The sequence below is a fragment of the Aulostomus chinensis genome, chromosome 19 (assembly GCF_037954235.1).
Source record: "Aulostomus chinensis isolate RoL2024-O1b breed Wild chromosome 19, RoL_Achi_v1.0, whole genome shotgun sequence".
In the NCBI taxonomy this organism is placed as follows: Eukaryota; Metazoa; Chordata; class Actinopteri; order Syngnathiformes; family Aulostomidae; genus Aulostomus; species Aulostomus chinensis.
This window is the reverse complement of record NC_141338.1, coordinates 6,703,638-6,719,640: the sequence shown is the minus strand read 5'-3', so window position 1 is coordinate 6,719,640 and position 16,003 is coordinate 6,703,638. Positions and strand designations below refer to the sequence as shown.

Below are 16,003 nucleotides of genomic sequence, written 5' to 3'. Positions count from 1 at the left end.
TGACTGGTACTTGTCCTTGGTGTGTGTGTGTGTGTCTGAGGGCAGCTGTTCTTGTCACTTCTCAGAAGTTAATGTTAGAAACAAATGGTGCCCATGGGATGCCTTTCATGACACGAGTAGGTGCTTTTTAAAGTAGTCATGTGACTGACATGCATAGTCAAACATACATGTCAGTCACACATTAAAGGACAATGAGCCCATGTGGAACAGTCAGGGGTTGATATACTTTGTATTATATGTGCTTACTGGACATGCATGAGCAACATCAGGTGGAGGCATTTAGCACCGCTAAAGCTAAAGAAAACACACCACTTGCTCAGTTTACAGAAGTCAGATATGTTGTTACAGCCTCTCAGCATAATAAAGACACAACAGGTGAGGGAAAATGCAAAAACGCCACGATGACAAAAACAAAACAAAACACAATGATGGCGTTAAATTTGTTCTTCATCTACTTTCAAGTTATAAACATCCTGTTTTTTAATCCGGTCAAATTCATTTCAGATACAACAGAGACCAGAAACGGTACTGTAAGACATACCACCTTTATTAAATGCACAGTATCACAAGGAACATCTCCATTAATTGTGGATAAGCTACTCACATGATGCACAAAGCATTGAATTGATTGATAGAACTGACAGATTAAAGAAGGATTAAATCTGCCAGGAGAACACGCGCGCACACACACACATACACACACACACGCACACACACTCTTGCATCCAACTGTATGTGCAAATGCACACACGTATACATACACATCATACACACTCTCTTCACCCAGTAAGTAAAATTTGTTATCTGCACATTAAAGAAAATTGTCATCTTTTTTTCTTTTACCATATATTTACAAAAAAATCTGTAACCCCCCTCCCCCCCCAAGATTGATTACATTCAAAAAAGGTCCTGACCCTTCTAGATTACATTCAAAATAATATACTATTCATGATGCAAAGTCACAGTTATTCATCTGAAAGTGAACAAAATAGGCTACAGTCAGTCAGAGGTTGCGGTTGGCCAGGAGGCAACCTTTGACCTCCCTGCCATCGGCCACACGTCTGCTGGGACGCCTGTCAGCGAGGAGCGATCCTGATGTTTCATCAGATCCAGAGTCTATGGTCCTCCTGCAGACGGACAGTATCTCAAACAGCCTCTGTCAGCTCCCCATCACAGTGGAGAGGAAAGGGGAGATCATTTTAATTTTTTTTCTTCTTCATCGGAGGATAAAAGAAAGTTCTCTGCAGATCAAAAACAATAATCGCCAAAAAAAGGATTGTATTCTCACTGGTATTATGAACGAGCACAAAGAAATTGTACAATGTTGCAAATAAAATCGTATTTACACGTAGTATGTATTGCCAGTGGCCCATAACACATTGTCTTCAATAGATGTCACAAAGGTTTGACATGATACCTGCTTAAAACAGATTATACTATTAAACATAGCCTACTATTCATATAGACAAATATCAGAACTGTACAGAATGGACAGCAATTTATGTACAGCAGACACATGACTATTATACAGAACCAACAATAAAAACAAACACATAGAAACTGTCGTTTTCATTGAGGACTATGTGTCTTCATTAATGGCCAGCATAGTAAAGATTACTTTTTTTTTTTTATTAAGTGCAGCTAAAAGTGAGGTGGAGGGTGGTCAGCAGCTCAGCTTGTGCATTTGGGGGTTAAGTAACGCTACAAAGTGCACTTAACATGTTATTATCTCAGCAAAGAGCCTCCATATGGACTACACAATGGTTATTAGTAAGGCTGGAAAATATATCGATATCAAATATAGTCTAACTGTGATATTGTGTTCTTGTTAAAGAAACACAACACCTTTTTGGGAAATACACTTTACGGTCCTCCCCAGAGCCTGACAAGAAGATCGATACACTTCTCTCATCGGTGCTGCTTAATGGAGCTGAGACCCACAGAGACCAGCTGACTAAAAGTTAGCTTAGCACAGTGAATGGTGGTCTATGGGAAGTGATAGCATACCTCAGTCAAAAGGTTTCAAATACACTTCTCTCCAAAATGCCTGCATTTACCAGAGTTAGCATAACATCAAACACATAGCCAGAACTAATTTCCTGACAAAAATTGCAGGGTGGAATCATTTGAACTGAAAATACCATTTGTTGATGACTAGAAGAGTGACTACGGCTAATCATAGTTGATTTTGTAAGAGAGGATGAGGAGGATTAGTTCTGGACATATCAAGTTTCTGGACCTGCTCTATTTGAATCAGAAACCACAGAAGAGGAACTACAGGTGTTAGAAGTTGAGCTGGCAAGGCAAAAGTATGCTAACATTTCCCATTCAATACCATTCATTGTGCTAAGCTAACTAGCGGTCAGCTGATCTGTGTAAGTCTCAGCTACCATGCATGGGTATCCATCTTTTCGTATGGCTCCGGGAAGGATAGACACGGCTTATTTCCCAAAAAGTTGGTCTGTTCTTTTAATATCAATAAATGATAAACATACACAATTGTATATTCTCAGATTTCTTGTGAAATAATTTCTGAAATGTTGGTAATATCAGAGGAAAACTAAAAAAAAAAAAATCACAATGTAGGGCCAGTTTGATGAACATCTACTATCGTGATCTGATTCTCACACTGAAACAGATATGAAACAGTGATACTGAATATCAGGATATTCTTTTTTGTCTATATTGCCCAGCCCAAGATACAAAAAAAAGTACCTTTATTTTGCAAATATGAACACTATATTTGTACTAGACGCTTGCCAACTGCTTTTATTATTATTTTTTTAATCATCCTTATAAAGATAATCAGGGAAGTTACAAGTTAAAACACTTCAATGCATCAAACTCTTCCATCCAGCTTAGAAATGCTTCACGTCTGCCCAGAGAGAAGAGCAGCATTAGGCACCACCACTGAGAGAGATGAAAGCTCCCCGGGGCCACGTTCAGGGCAATCACACTCTTAATTACCCATTTCACTTAGTCAACAATATAGAATTTAAGATTAGATCTTTAAAAGTACAATCTAAATAAATAAATAAACAGTTAGCGACTTCAGCGCACGGAAAGAAAAAAAAAAAATCCCCCGAAATATTACACGTGTAAACCGATTCCAACTAGAACAACGCACAGTAAACTGCATCCAAAATGCCCTGCAAAAATACTCCATGAATCTCTCTTCAGAAATCATAATCACAACCTCACTCACAATGATTCAAAACCTGCAAACGAAATCACATCACTCACAGATATGGGCCACCGAACAACAAAGACTTGCTATATGGCGTTGCTGGTGAATGAAAAAAAAAAAAAAAAACTGTGCTCATCTTAGTATTATTATTATTATTTTTTTCTTTTTAAGACAGGCACAGCTCAACATCGCAGAGTCCTCGTTCTCTGTGCTTCAGATACATCAAATGGAGGGGGGGGGGGGAGCACTCCCAATGACATTTAAAACACCACTTTCGTAAATCTAGTTGGCATTGAGTAATTTGTGTAAGAAAATATATTTACAGAAAATATGACAAATGATAAAAGAAAACAAAACAAAAAAAACAGGCGTTAAACCTTATATGCCCTTGTGTTTTAAATCCTCAACACTGATTGTACTCAGGGAATCCCTCAGTGGACATTATTCATATCACAGACAGGCATCTATAGGAATCAACTGTATATGGGTCGTTGTTATTTTTTTGTTTTTTTAAATGTGTATACATTCATATACACATATTTGAAATGAGAACAAGCAGGTTCTGCGGATGGCTCAAAATCACAGATTCAAATCAACAGCTTGGTATGAAAACAGAGTCGACATTTATAAACTCTACAAATATTAAAATAGTCCTTGACTTATAAAAGAAAAAGCTTCAGTTAATGTTTTTTTTTTTATTATTTTGTTTTAAATCCGTTATGTTGCTTTGAGTGACACTGCTGAAAGAAGACAAAGCTCTATCTACAAAGTTGTGTCCGTTCAATGTCCATTATAGAGAGACACATCATTTTCCCTTTGTTCATTCCCAGCTAATATGAAATACAGGAGAGTGATGTTTAAATGCAGTGGATTTCCCACAGAGCCAGAATTACCCAACAATCGTCATTGGGTTTCATTATTTTTCTGCTGTTAGCATATAGGAGTGTTGATGTTTTGGATAATTCTCATTATCCCATATGCGTTTTGGTTTTTATATATATTTTTTTAAACATGCCTTTGTAAAGTGTACAAATGGTTAAGGGAAAGGGGAGCAACGTAAAATCACTCAAAATTTAAGGCTTTTTCTCATTGTAATGAGGACACGGATGATAAGCATTTACAGAGACATTTACAGCCAGATACTGTACACAGGCACTCGCGCAGTCACTCCTTCCTCCTCACCATCTCACTATGTGCAGACAGACACTCATACCTCACCCACATACATGCATGCTCTCACACGCTACATACATACACCAGCGCTGCTGTGTCAGCCCAGTATGTCCAGGTACACAGGGGAGGCCTTGGCGAGGCTCTGGAGCATGCTGTGGATCTCCTTGATGTTCAGCCTCATGTAGGGTTCTCTCTGCCAGCAGCCCAGCATCAGGTCATACACCTCTTTAGGACAGGTGCGAGGCCGCTGCAGCACACGGCCCTGGGTGATGCACTCGATCACCTGCAGGGTACAACACGCTTAAATCTATACTGAATCATTTCTGCAGGATCATTTCTGTTTGCTACTGTATCTGCCACAGCTCTAAAACTCCGCTGCCTGCAAAAATATATTCTGCATTTGGTAAATTTCTAATCTAAAACTAAATGCATGACATTGTAGGCATCAGCTAAGAGTATCCAACCTACTTACTGCCCATATTCAAACACTTCAGGATACAGCAATCAATTTTTCTTAAGGGCTATAAACCTGGATGTTCATCTGTGCTTGGTTATGCTGGTCCTGTGTATGAGCCATTCAACTGCTCTGATGCAAAATCTGAGTTGGACAAAAATGTTTTCATTTTCCATCAAACTTGTATCTATATTAAAATATATTTAATATTTGAGGGCTAACTAGGCTGATTGATACTCTAAATTGACCGTAGGTATGATTGTGAGTGTGAATGGTTGTCTGTCTCTATGTGTTGGCCCTGTGATGGACTGGCTACACGTCCATTGTGAACCCCGCCTCTCGCCCGAAAGCCGCTGGGATAGGCTCCAGCCCCCCCACAACCCAAGTGGTAGAAAATGGATGGATGGATGGATGGATTTGAGGGCTAGTAATTGAAGTTTTAAGATCGCTTTGGAATAGTTTTCTTCCTTCTGTGACGCTGACCTCATTGTTGGAGAGCTGGTACCAGGGCTGTTTGCCGTAGGTGAAGATTTCCCACAACACCACACCGAGGCTCCACACGTCGCTCTCCGTGGTGAACCGCCGGTACATGATGCTCTCTGGGGGCATCCAGCGGATTGGCAGCATCGTATGACCGCCCACCTGCAGATAGAGAACGGTCTCCATCAGAGACCGAGACCAAAAAGCCAGCAAGAGAAGATACAAGGAAACTGCTGGTGAGAATGGCTGTCGAATCAGGCAATATTTTACAGTGAGATGATGGTGACCTTGACCTTTGACCTATGACCATCAAAGTCTTACAGCTTATCTTGTGTCCCAGGGGACGTTCGAGCTGAATTTGAAGAGCTACCTTAAATGAGCTGCAGAGATATCCCAGTAAGAAGACCAGGATGTACATACGGACAGAGGAATGTATGGAAACACATTATGCCTCCAGCGTTAAGTTTTTGCTTTTACGGAGGCATAAACATGACAAACTTTAAAATGTAAAAGTCATAAACTTTTCAAGCATTAATTGCTTAACTGCTGCAGCACTTGTGCTACATCAGTGGGCACTGCGGTCCAGACAGATGCCCAGTGGTCCCTCACATGATGCCTGTGGTCCATCCGTGTCCACATTGTGTCTCAGACCATGTGTGGCCTTTTTGGTCTGGACCAGCTGATAAATGATAAGTTATGTAATCCTTGAGATCTGGACCAGTTGTTTAATATTCTGGTCTGTGGTCCCCGTGGTCCAGACCAGTTGCTCTGTGGTCAACATCTCATGAACTTTCTGCTAAATAAATGTAATGTAATATGGATTTTGCTGGCAGATCCCCTTTGATTTAAAAAAAAAAAAGTGCAGCAGATGCGGCAATTCTGTCTTCTATCTGATAAAAACATGTGATAGCAGGAGGTGGTGACAGGCTGTCTTCATGGTGAACCGATGCAGCCAAGTGCTGGGTGGAACTGTGTTTAGACTTCTGATTTTAAACAGCAGAGGGCACTGTGGGATTCAAATGGGCACTTGAGACACAATATAAAGGAAATAAAATACCTCCATTTGCTCTTTTATGTCACTTTTGCTCATTCAGCCTTTAATAAAGCATCAAACGCTCATAAAAAAAATGTAGTCCTAACATGGCTTTACAGATTACAATTATCAATTATCAACTGTCTTTCAGATGTGCATATAACTGCACTGTTGAACATAAGGGCGTCTTCATGTTGAGGGGAGGGACGTATTATCTTCACGGCCAAGGAAAAAAAATTCTGCCTATACATTTTGCACTGTTGGCCCTTATTACCATAGAAACAGTAATTTTATGCAGATTATAGAATTTGCATTTAAATGGTATTAAAAACAGATAAAATAGCTCCGGTTAAAATAATCATTTTTGCTGCTACACAAATTTATTTCACTCCAAAACTGGAATAAAATTCTAATCACATATTTGAGATTGTGTGAATGTGGGTGCCTTTCCACATTCCCATGTATGTATCAGAGGGTTATGAGTGTGTACATGTGTGTATGTGTGTTAAGATATGTTGGGCAAAAATTGGACTCACTCTGTAGTAGTCTGTGCTGTAAACATCTCTGGACATGCCAAAGTCTCCTATCTTGACCAGCAGGTTTTCTCCTACCAGGCAGTTCCTGGTGGCCAAGTCTCTGTGGACAAAGTGCTGGGAGGCCAGGTAGACCATGCCAGCCGCAATCTGTTGGGCAATGTGCAGCATCTGGGACTGGGTGAGCTCCACCAGGATGCTGTGTTGACCGTCTGCCATTAGAACTGCATCAGGACCGTGAGACCTGCAACCCCCCCCCCCCCCCCCACCACCACCACCAAAAAAAACACTTCAGTTAACAGTGACCCCTGGATAGAAGGAAGTGTAGTGTGAATGCACAAGTAGAGAGAATCAAGCAGCTCGATTAACTCAGGGGTTCTCAAAATGAGTGTCCATGCAATTTGAAATATGTTGTTGGGTATAAATCCAGTTTGGGATTTGAACATCAACTTGATTTTCAACTAAAATGAAACATCTCTCCCATATCATATTAAATCCAGTGTTGTTCTCTTGTTACACTGACTTCTGGTACTAAAGATCAAATTAGCAAAAGAAAAATAAAAACAGAAAAATAAATAAAATTCTCAGTTTATGCAGGACGATCTTACCTGAGGAACTTGTTGAGGTCACCGTGTTTCATATATTCGAACACCATGATGAGCGGGTCGCTTTCTACACACACTCCATAGAAGGTGACGATGTGCTCGTGTTGCAAGTTGGTGAGAAGCTCGGCCTCTCGATAGAAGTCTGCTCGCCCACTCTCGCTGGCCTCTTTCAGAGTCTTAAAGGACAAACCGTGAGAAACATTATCTGTAAGAATGTACGTGCGTACGTACGTCGATAGAATTCACCAACTGATTGACAAGCTCATTGATTCTCTGAGCGAGCAGCTTCCTGATCGGTACCTTGACTGCCACATGAAGCTTCTCCTGGTCTGGTGTCAAGTTGTAGCACTCGGCTAGGAAGACCTTCCCAAACGCTCCCTCTCCCAGCTCCCTCTTGAGCACGATGTTGTGTCTCTTGATGTGCTGGACAACTTTGAGATAGAAAGACACACATATTTAGGCTCAAGGACCTCTTAGTTATGTAGATATGTGCAGTTTTATTGTTGGTCATATAAAGTTAGACAAAGACTACAACCAGTTTATTCTCAGCATGGATTTGTCTGTAGAGTATCAGGAAGTATTTGCCAGCACCCAATTAACAATGATGTCATTAAAACAGAACCAGCAGCTGACTGGCATTTTTTTTTTTTGTTTCAACAAATCAATTGACAAATTAACTTAATTTTTCAGCAGCGAAAATACTTCTAACATTTTCATTTACATGTGTCTCAAAGCCAGAAACGGAATATAATCTGAAGGTTAGAAGAAGTCACGATCATGTATAATGCAGCGGAATAAATAGGCATCAAGCATGGATTTATCCGAAAAGGTGCGAGTTACCAGACATTTGTCGAGTACGGCGGTAACTCACACGTGTCAGATTTCAGAATGCTGCCAGAGTTGCGGAAGTACTGCGGGTTCTCAATGACAGGAATCTTTGTCATCCCAATGATCACTGCATCTGGACCCATCTCAGAGGACGACGGGGTGTTGTTGCCATTAGAGACGTGATGAAGAGGGCTGGCAGAGTCATCGTCATTACTGATGACTGAGGAGGAGCCTAGGGAGACACAGAGGAGGAAGGAGAGACGAGGGGAGAGGAAGTGAGAAGAGGAGAGGTGGAAGAGAGATCAATAGAGGAGAATGAGGAGGAACAGGAGAAGAAAAGAGGGTTGACAGAAAGACGTCCAGAGATGATGGTGATGGGCAGGTGTCATCCTGAGTAAACGTGAGAGCACTCACACATTCACACAATCCTCCAGCCTTCAACCACACTCATCTTTAACCCATCCATTAGCTGTTATTAGAAATTTAGTACAGAAGTAAACATGTTTATTATGTATAGTTAAACTCCTCCAATGAAGCAACTTAACCAGTGTGTAAATAGTTAACGAAAAATAAATAGCATGATATTGGACAGCTGTGAGAAATATAAAAGCGTTTTCATGACTTAAAAAAAAAACTTCATGAACTTTTCATAAGTAAGTTTTCCTAATAAATATGATAATGAAATCACATCAAAACACTTAAAGCCCTTTTTTTGTTGTTGTTTTTTAGAAAAATGCATCAAATTTGGTAACAAAAAAATGAAGCAGTGTCCAATCAACACTTGTGATTTAAGGAAATGAGTTCACCTTTAATACCTAACTTGGAGTTTCTTCCATATTTTAGAATGATCACCATCAGAACACAGCCGGTCAGTGCAACACCTGCGATACCTACGACGACATACACCTGAAGGAAAGAGGGGAAGAAAAGACACAGGTGAAAACGTTCCATCCTCAAAGTTGTGAGTTTATATTTGAGAGGAACAGCAACATCATCTTACTAGACACTTTTGGCATTTCTAATCTTCAAAAGAAAAATACTCAAACAGAGCAAGAAAACTATTGTTGTCAAACTGCTAACATGCTAGGAGTGACCGAGGGTAACAAGTGGCTTTATTTGAAGGTTTGGAAAGGCTGCTTTGGATCGTTGGGACAAGTAAGGATCACTTACTGCAACACTGTCATCTAACGGAGGGAGTGGCGAGTCTGGAAAAAAAAAAACAACTCACAAAATCTAGTCAATCAGAAAATAATAAAACATATTTAACACAAGTGACTGACATTCTTTTCTATTTTGTGCTGACTGATGAGTTTCAAGTTCCAAAAGTTTAGACACATACCAGTCGTATCTGGAAGAAGAAAGATGCCGGCACGGATTAAAAGAGAGCAAACACAGGGATATGAAGGTAAGAATCATTTAGCTGTGAAAGCAATACTTCACTCGAAAAGTGTTTCAAGTGCTCCCAAATACATGCCTTGAGCTCACAAAGAGGTGTGACTCGAGAATGCAGAAAGAGCCAGCCACGTACATATGTATAGGTTGAAGCTAATGGCCACTGATGGCAACAGCTACAACAAAAACAATAGCAGAGCTGCCCACAGAAACGTCTGTTCACAAACCCTGAAGCACGTCATCCTCTTCCATATCCTTGTTATCCAGCCTTGTGCCAAATAATCCACAAACACATGGATTCTAGCTAAAAATGAACAAAATATAACCCGTCTGGTTCGGTGCTCGTTCACAATAGCACAGTGCACAACCAGCTTGCGGGGCCAGTTCATATGTGCACGTCCACACATTCATGAGCGCTACAAAACACAATTTTGCTAATGTTTAGTCACTGTTGTTGGCCATTAGTCCCCATAACCTCCAAGCTATTCGTGGCTGGCTCTTTCAGCGTTCTGGAGTCTCAAATGGATGCAGGAGAGAAAAGTCTGTTTTGGAGCCCAAATTGTGTATTTGGGTTAAGTGTGAATTATAATCAAGCTAACAAATATAAGCTTATTTGGGTTTTATCAAAGTGAATGATTACTTACAGTAGTAGAAGGTCTCTTCTGTTGAAAAGAAAACATGTAAATGTTAGCAAACATACTAAAGAAAGACACCTGATTGAATGACCTGTGAAAGAACATCTAATGAGACCTGTGTGATTGTACGGAGGGTCGATGAACTGGGCGAACACTGTCTTCTCATCCCGGCCATACTCATTCTTCGCCACCAGCCTGTACGCACCGTTGTGGATGTGCGTGGGATTGACCAGCTGCAGGCAGCCGTGGTACTCGCTCTCGGTAGAGAGGTGGATCATGGTACGGATGTAGTCCTGCTCTTGCAGAGTCTGGTTATCGTGGTACCACTGCAGCTCAGGTTTGGGGTTCCCTGTCACGCTGAAGGGGATACACCAGTGATGGTCTCGCTCTGGCCCCAGCAGCTGCTGGATGGTTGGGGCAACTGACACGGAGGCAACAGGAGAGGAAATAAACACCAGGAGGAAAAAGGCAGTGGGAGAAGCCAAGAAAGGAGATGCAGTTTGGGGTTAAAAGTATGGGAGAGAGATTGATCACAAACATTTGCACAGTGACACCAAGAAAACATGGAAGAAGGGAAATGTGGCACTAAACAAGCAGAGGAGTATGGCGACGCATGAGGAGCTTCACAAGAGGAAGAGTTATGGGCAGGAAACACGGAGAGTCAATAAGATCTGCAGAGAGACAGTGATGATAACAGAGTGAGGAGCCCTCTGCTTCCACTGGACAAAAACAACATCTAAAAGAGGAAGTTAGACAAATCAAAGATAGAGACACCAAACTCATTTTTGACAATTTATGCTACAGATGGTTAACATTTACGGTCGATAGTAGCAGAAAAGTGAAATGCCTTACAGAGAATGTTCAGCAGGAGCGTGGCCTCTGTCTGACCGACCATGTTCTCCGCACTGCATATGATCACCCTGCCGTTATCATCGGGAGACAGGCCTGACAAGGTGAGGCTGCTCTTCATTTCCAGTGGATCAATCTGTATACATACAAGTATCACTTACATCGTTGTCATATTTATGTTAGATCAATGTGGTTTCAGTGTACAATAACCAATGTGGGGGAAAAGCTAAAACCTCAGCTGACACAAGTCTAGTCATGTTTCTTTTCTTTTTCTTTTTTTTGCTGTTCTAAACAAGTGGTAGAATATTCATCGTTCTTGTAATGTGTCAGTAGGAAGTTTATATTCGATTCCCAAATGATTCCTCGTAGAACCCCATCACCTTGCCTACTCCCAGTGCACTCTTGTGTTCTAGATGTTTGTATATTAACTGATACTATGATGGGAACATTGTAGACCTTTAATCAGTTTCTTTCTACTGTGGCCCAAAATTTACAAGTTAGTAAAGTTGTGTACAAAAACTTATTACGAACATATGCAATTTCTAAAAAAATAACACAAGAAACTTCATTGGAGTTTGTCTGAATACAATGAACTTGGTGTTCCTAAGAGTTAACGCATCTTCTGCTCCACCCCATGAGCCAAAATATATATATATATATATATATATATATATGTCAAAGGTGGAATATAGCTGCACCAGAGGTTTACACGGGGAGGCCGGCTCACCTCGTAGTGAGTAGAAAGCATATCGAGGTTCCACAGGATCTCAGGGGGAGGGGAACCAGAGGCGCTGCACACAGCTTCGACATTACTCCCCTGCATCTCTGTCACTATTGTGGGGGTGACCTCTACTTGGGGAGCCACTGCGGGAGACAAGCAAAATTAAACGTGAATAAATATAAAAGTTAGACACATTGATTCGTGTCTAGATTCCTGTCTATCTGTCTGTTTCCGGGCTTCATAAAAGCTCTCTCAGCGTTCAATACTAAATACACAGTGTTGCTTATTATAACTTGGTTTCACGTTACCACAGTCAGGTGGGGTGAGGGTGGCAAAGGCTTTTGTTACTCCTCTATCGTCGGTGCATTTCAGCTCTTGACTCTCAATTTCCTCTTGGAGCCTCAATTTGATCCAAAAGTTCTCACAAACACAATCAAGAGGGTTTCCAGACAGTAGGAGCCTGGAAAATGAAGACGGCAACATATGAGATCAGCTCTGATGGAGATAGCTTGTTTTTTTTTAAATACAAGAGGCACTTACGAATATGTTGTGTTGAAGCTCTGAAAGGTTCTCCATGACAGCGTTGACAGGTTATTGTCTCTGAGATTTCTAACAAAAGAAACAAAACAAAAACAATCCAAATAAGAATACTCATGCGTTCTACAATGAAATAAATTTAGCATCTTTGAAAGACTTCTTACACATATTGAAGTCTTGTATTGTTGAAGAATGCATCTGATGATATAGACGTCAATTTGGTCCTCATCACTGTTCTGTTGGAGGGTGAAAGTTTGCAGGTGACTTTTTTTTGGGCTGCAATTCAACGTCGCACACTAAATGTAGGATACTTACAAGTTTCTGAGGTTGATGAAGTGCCTCAAACTGTTGTCGTTGATTTCAAACAGTCTGTTCTGATTAGCGATGTATCTGTAAAGAAACACAGAAGACGGGGAAAAAAGTTAGGATTTCTGCAGGTGACAGTGGTCAGCTAAAGGCTAGAGGTGTGCTGGAACTGAGGTTTATAAATGCACAACTACACTGGCGGTGTAAAACAAGCTGGATCCTCTGTTGTTTTAATCTGACAGCTTTATCGAGTTGACATAGTCAGATTAGTTTTATATATAAAACTGCCCGCACAGCTGCTAGAGCTATTCGTTAAAGGAAATTTTAGGCTACAATACATTTGATTACCAATATAACTGAGACCAGCACAACCACGTGTCTTTACTCGCTGGTTAAGTTTGGTGACAAAGATGATGCGTTGAATCGCAGCTGGTATTTTTTTCCATATCTTTTTGTATACAAAATTACTTACAAGGCTAATGCACACCTTCAAGAGTTCACGGGCAGATGCATAGGATAAGGAGTACAAACAGATGAGCGGAGAAGAATCCCACACACTGTCCGATAACTGCAGAAAAGTTTAAGGACTGAAACGTTGAACATTCAATAAACTTTTTTGCGAGTATCAGACAGGGTTCTTCTCCTTTCATATGCTTGTCTGATATTAAATGATAAAGAGATGCGGAATACAAATTAAAGTATACTCACTTTTATGGTCTTTTATGGACTGTTTCTGTTTTTGTTGGGTTGGTAAAATTACACCAAAAGTTGTTAAACCAATTATTCAATTTGGAAAACATGAATGAAAATGTAATTTTTTTTAGGAGAAACTTTATATTTTAACAGAAATGCAAGATTTTTTTTGCAAATATTCCCATATTCCAACTGATTTGGCTGATCGCTGACAAATGTCGACATTATCAGTGTAAAAAAAAACAAGTTTATACATATTTCACATTATGTACGTAGTTGAAAACACGTGTTAACATTGTGAATTTATTTCAAAAATACTTGTAAAAGCCCATAAATCCTAAAATTTGCCTCCACAGATGACGAGCGAAGAAGGAGACCCTTAATGTGTCTGATACTCTGATCAGCGGATGAAATGCCAGTAGTGTTTTGTATCCTGAAATGTTACAAACTTCTAGCATGTTCTATTACAAAATACATTTTTAGCTCACTAAAATTATCTTAGCTGTGTACTAAAGTTAACAAACCTTTTACATCCTTCCAAAACACTGACAGTACACACGTTGTCCACTTCATTGCAGTACATCCGTTCTATTCTAAAAGTTGCATTAATTCAGCATTTTACTGCCAAAGGTCAGATTTACTCTGATTCACTACAAACGGGGGTATGAGATTTCTTTTAAGGTGCGGCTGGCAAGTCCTGAAGTCTCTGTTATTGTCTTATATACTTTTCCTGACAGTTTCTTTTATTTTCTACATATAAAAACTACTGGATTCATTTGGAGAGAGATAATGGATGATGTCAAGACTACCATAATAGGAGAGCACCAGAGGAAAAAAAAAGAACACAAAACTGTTTTGGTTCCTTCACATCAGTCTGCCAGCCTCAGAAAACTCACCCAGACTGCTCTCCATCTCCAGGAGATGCCGTTCAGTGGCATGCTTGTGCAGGGTTGTAGCAGGTACCCTGGCCTACACACTGACGCAGATAAGGCTACAGGGCTGTGGGCAGCCTATCCCCGGCTGTATACAACTGATCTCATGTGGAATCAACAATGTGGTAATTTTAAAATATTGAGACAATTTCGCACCGCCGCCCCAAAAAATAAAAGCCGTATTAACACCTCGGAGGCTGCGTTTGGGCCTAAAGATTTACTCCATCACTACCTCTGGAGCTGTTTTGTAAAGGAAACACCGACTAATCCAAATAAGCCTGGCACGCACTGCACGGCCATTACGCACGCACGCACACGCGCGCGCACACATACACACACATACACACTCACACACATACACACACACACATACACACACACGAGGCTACATGATCTGACAAACCCACTGCTTATTAACATAAAATCGCAAAACTGCTGTTTGACATTAAAGGTGGAGGATTGATCTCTATTGATCTTCAATCCACAGGCGGGAAATAATAGCGGGCCTGCTGTTATTAACGCTGCCGCTCATTAAAATAGCACCTTAATCATCATAATAACCCCTAAACCCTTCAGCTGCCATCAAAGGCTCTTTACGCATTGCATCCTAATAAGTTCACGATCATTTCTGGGGGTTTGTTTTTTTGGTCACACACTTACATCTCGGTGATGTTTTCCATGTCATCTAACGTGAGGACAGGGAAATCCTCGATCCCCGGTACTGAATCAATACAAACAATCCTTGGGATTGTGCAAGTGCAGGATGCGGGGCAAGCATCGCTAAATCTCCACAGCCCCATCAAAACCAAAAACAATCCAAGACGAGCCATGCCATATTCCCCCGCGCTGGAGTCCATCGCAGCTCCACTGATATCTCTCCCCAAAACTGCTCAAATTGAATCAAGATTCTCTCCCTCGCCGCCGTTATCTGGCCAAGTTAATCCTCTCGACTCCGCAGAAAAAAGACGATGCCGACGGTGAGGAATGCGCAGAGCCCACGGTAGTAATATCAAGGTGCCATGGACTGGCCTTCCTCCGAGCTCTCCGCAGAGCTGCTATCACACTACAGCATATCGATGCCGTGGAGGAAGGTGTCAAGTGGTCCGTCCTGGTGCTGCTGTCTCACTCCTTCTAGCTCGGCTGCTGCTGCTGCTGCCGCCGCCGCCGCCGCCGCTGCTGCTCGCCTCTCTGCCTGTCGTGTAAAACAAATATGACGTGTTCCAGATGTTTGGAGATCAATAGGCGGCAGGGCCCCCACGAGCATATGTGAGGGTGATGGGGAGAAAAGAGAGCGACCGCACAGAGGAGTAAGGATGCGTGGTGGTGATGCTGCTGCTGCGTGTGTAGGGAGGAAGGCTACCTGCATCCGTCTATCGATTAGCGCCGAGGACGAGCGCATCTCCTCCAGCCATCCCTGGTCTAGAGTTTATAGTTGATACCCTGGAGATTTATTTCTAGGAATTCTATTATTAAATGTCTCATTTATTTATTTTCTTTTTTTTATCAAAAAACCCGCACAACTCGGTGAGGCGCAACAACAAACATGGATGTGAACTCTGGTGTCGTGATGTGTCTTGGTTACTCTGGAGCCATGCATTGGATGAGAGCAGCGCGTTCTCTACACCAACACTTGTACGCTTGGCCA

General features: G+C 41.3%; 1 protein-coding gene across 1 annotated transcript; it reads right to left on the bottom strand.

The window, feature by feature from the left end:
- Positions 1-430: 430 nt before the first annotated feature.
- ntrk2b (neurotrophic tyrosine kinase, receptor, type 2b) lies at positions 431-15,739 on the bottom strand. Its single transcript, XM_086187440.1, has 18 exons — positions 15,019-15,739; positions 12,743-12,817; positions 12,592-12,663; positions 12,431-12,499; positions 12,199-12,350; positions 11,897-12,033; positions 11,173-11,305; positions 10,436-10,741; positions 10,330-10,347; positions 9,633-9,641; positions 9,464-9,498; positions 9,100-9,199; positions 8,337-8,525; positions 7,766-7,896; positions 7,469-7,641; positions 6,864-7,104; positions 5,298-5,456; positions 431-4,643 (listed from the first exon to the last, which is right to left on the bottom strand). The coding sequence occupies exons 1-18, from the start codon at positions 15,213-15,215 to the stop codon at positions 4,458-4,460; spliced, it is 2,382 nt and encodes a 793-aa protein (XP_086043566.1). The 5' UTR covers positions 15,216-15,739; the 3' UTR covers positions 431-4,457.
- Between the last annotated feature and the right edge of the window lie 264 nt (positions 15,740-16,003).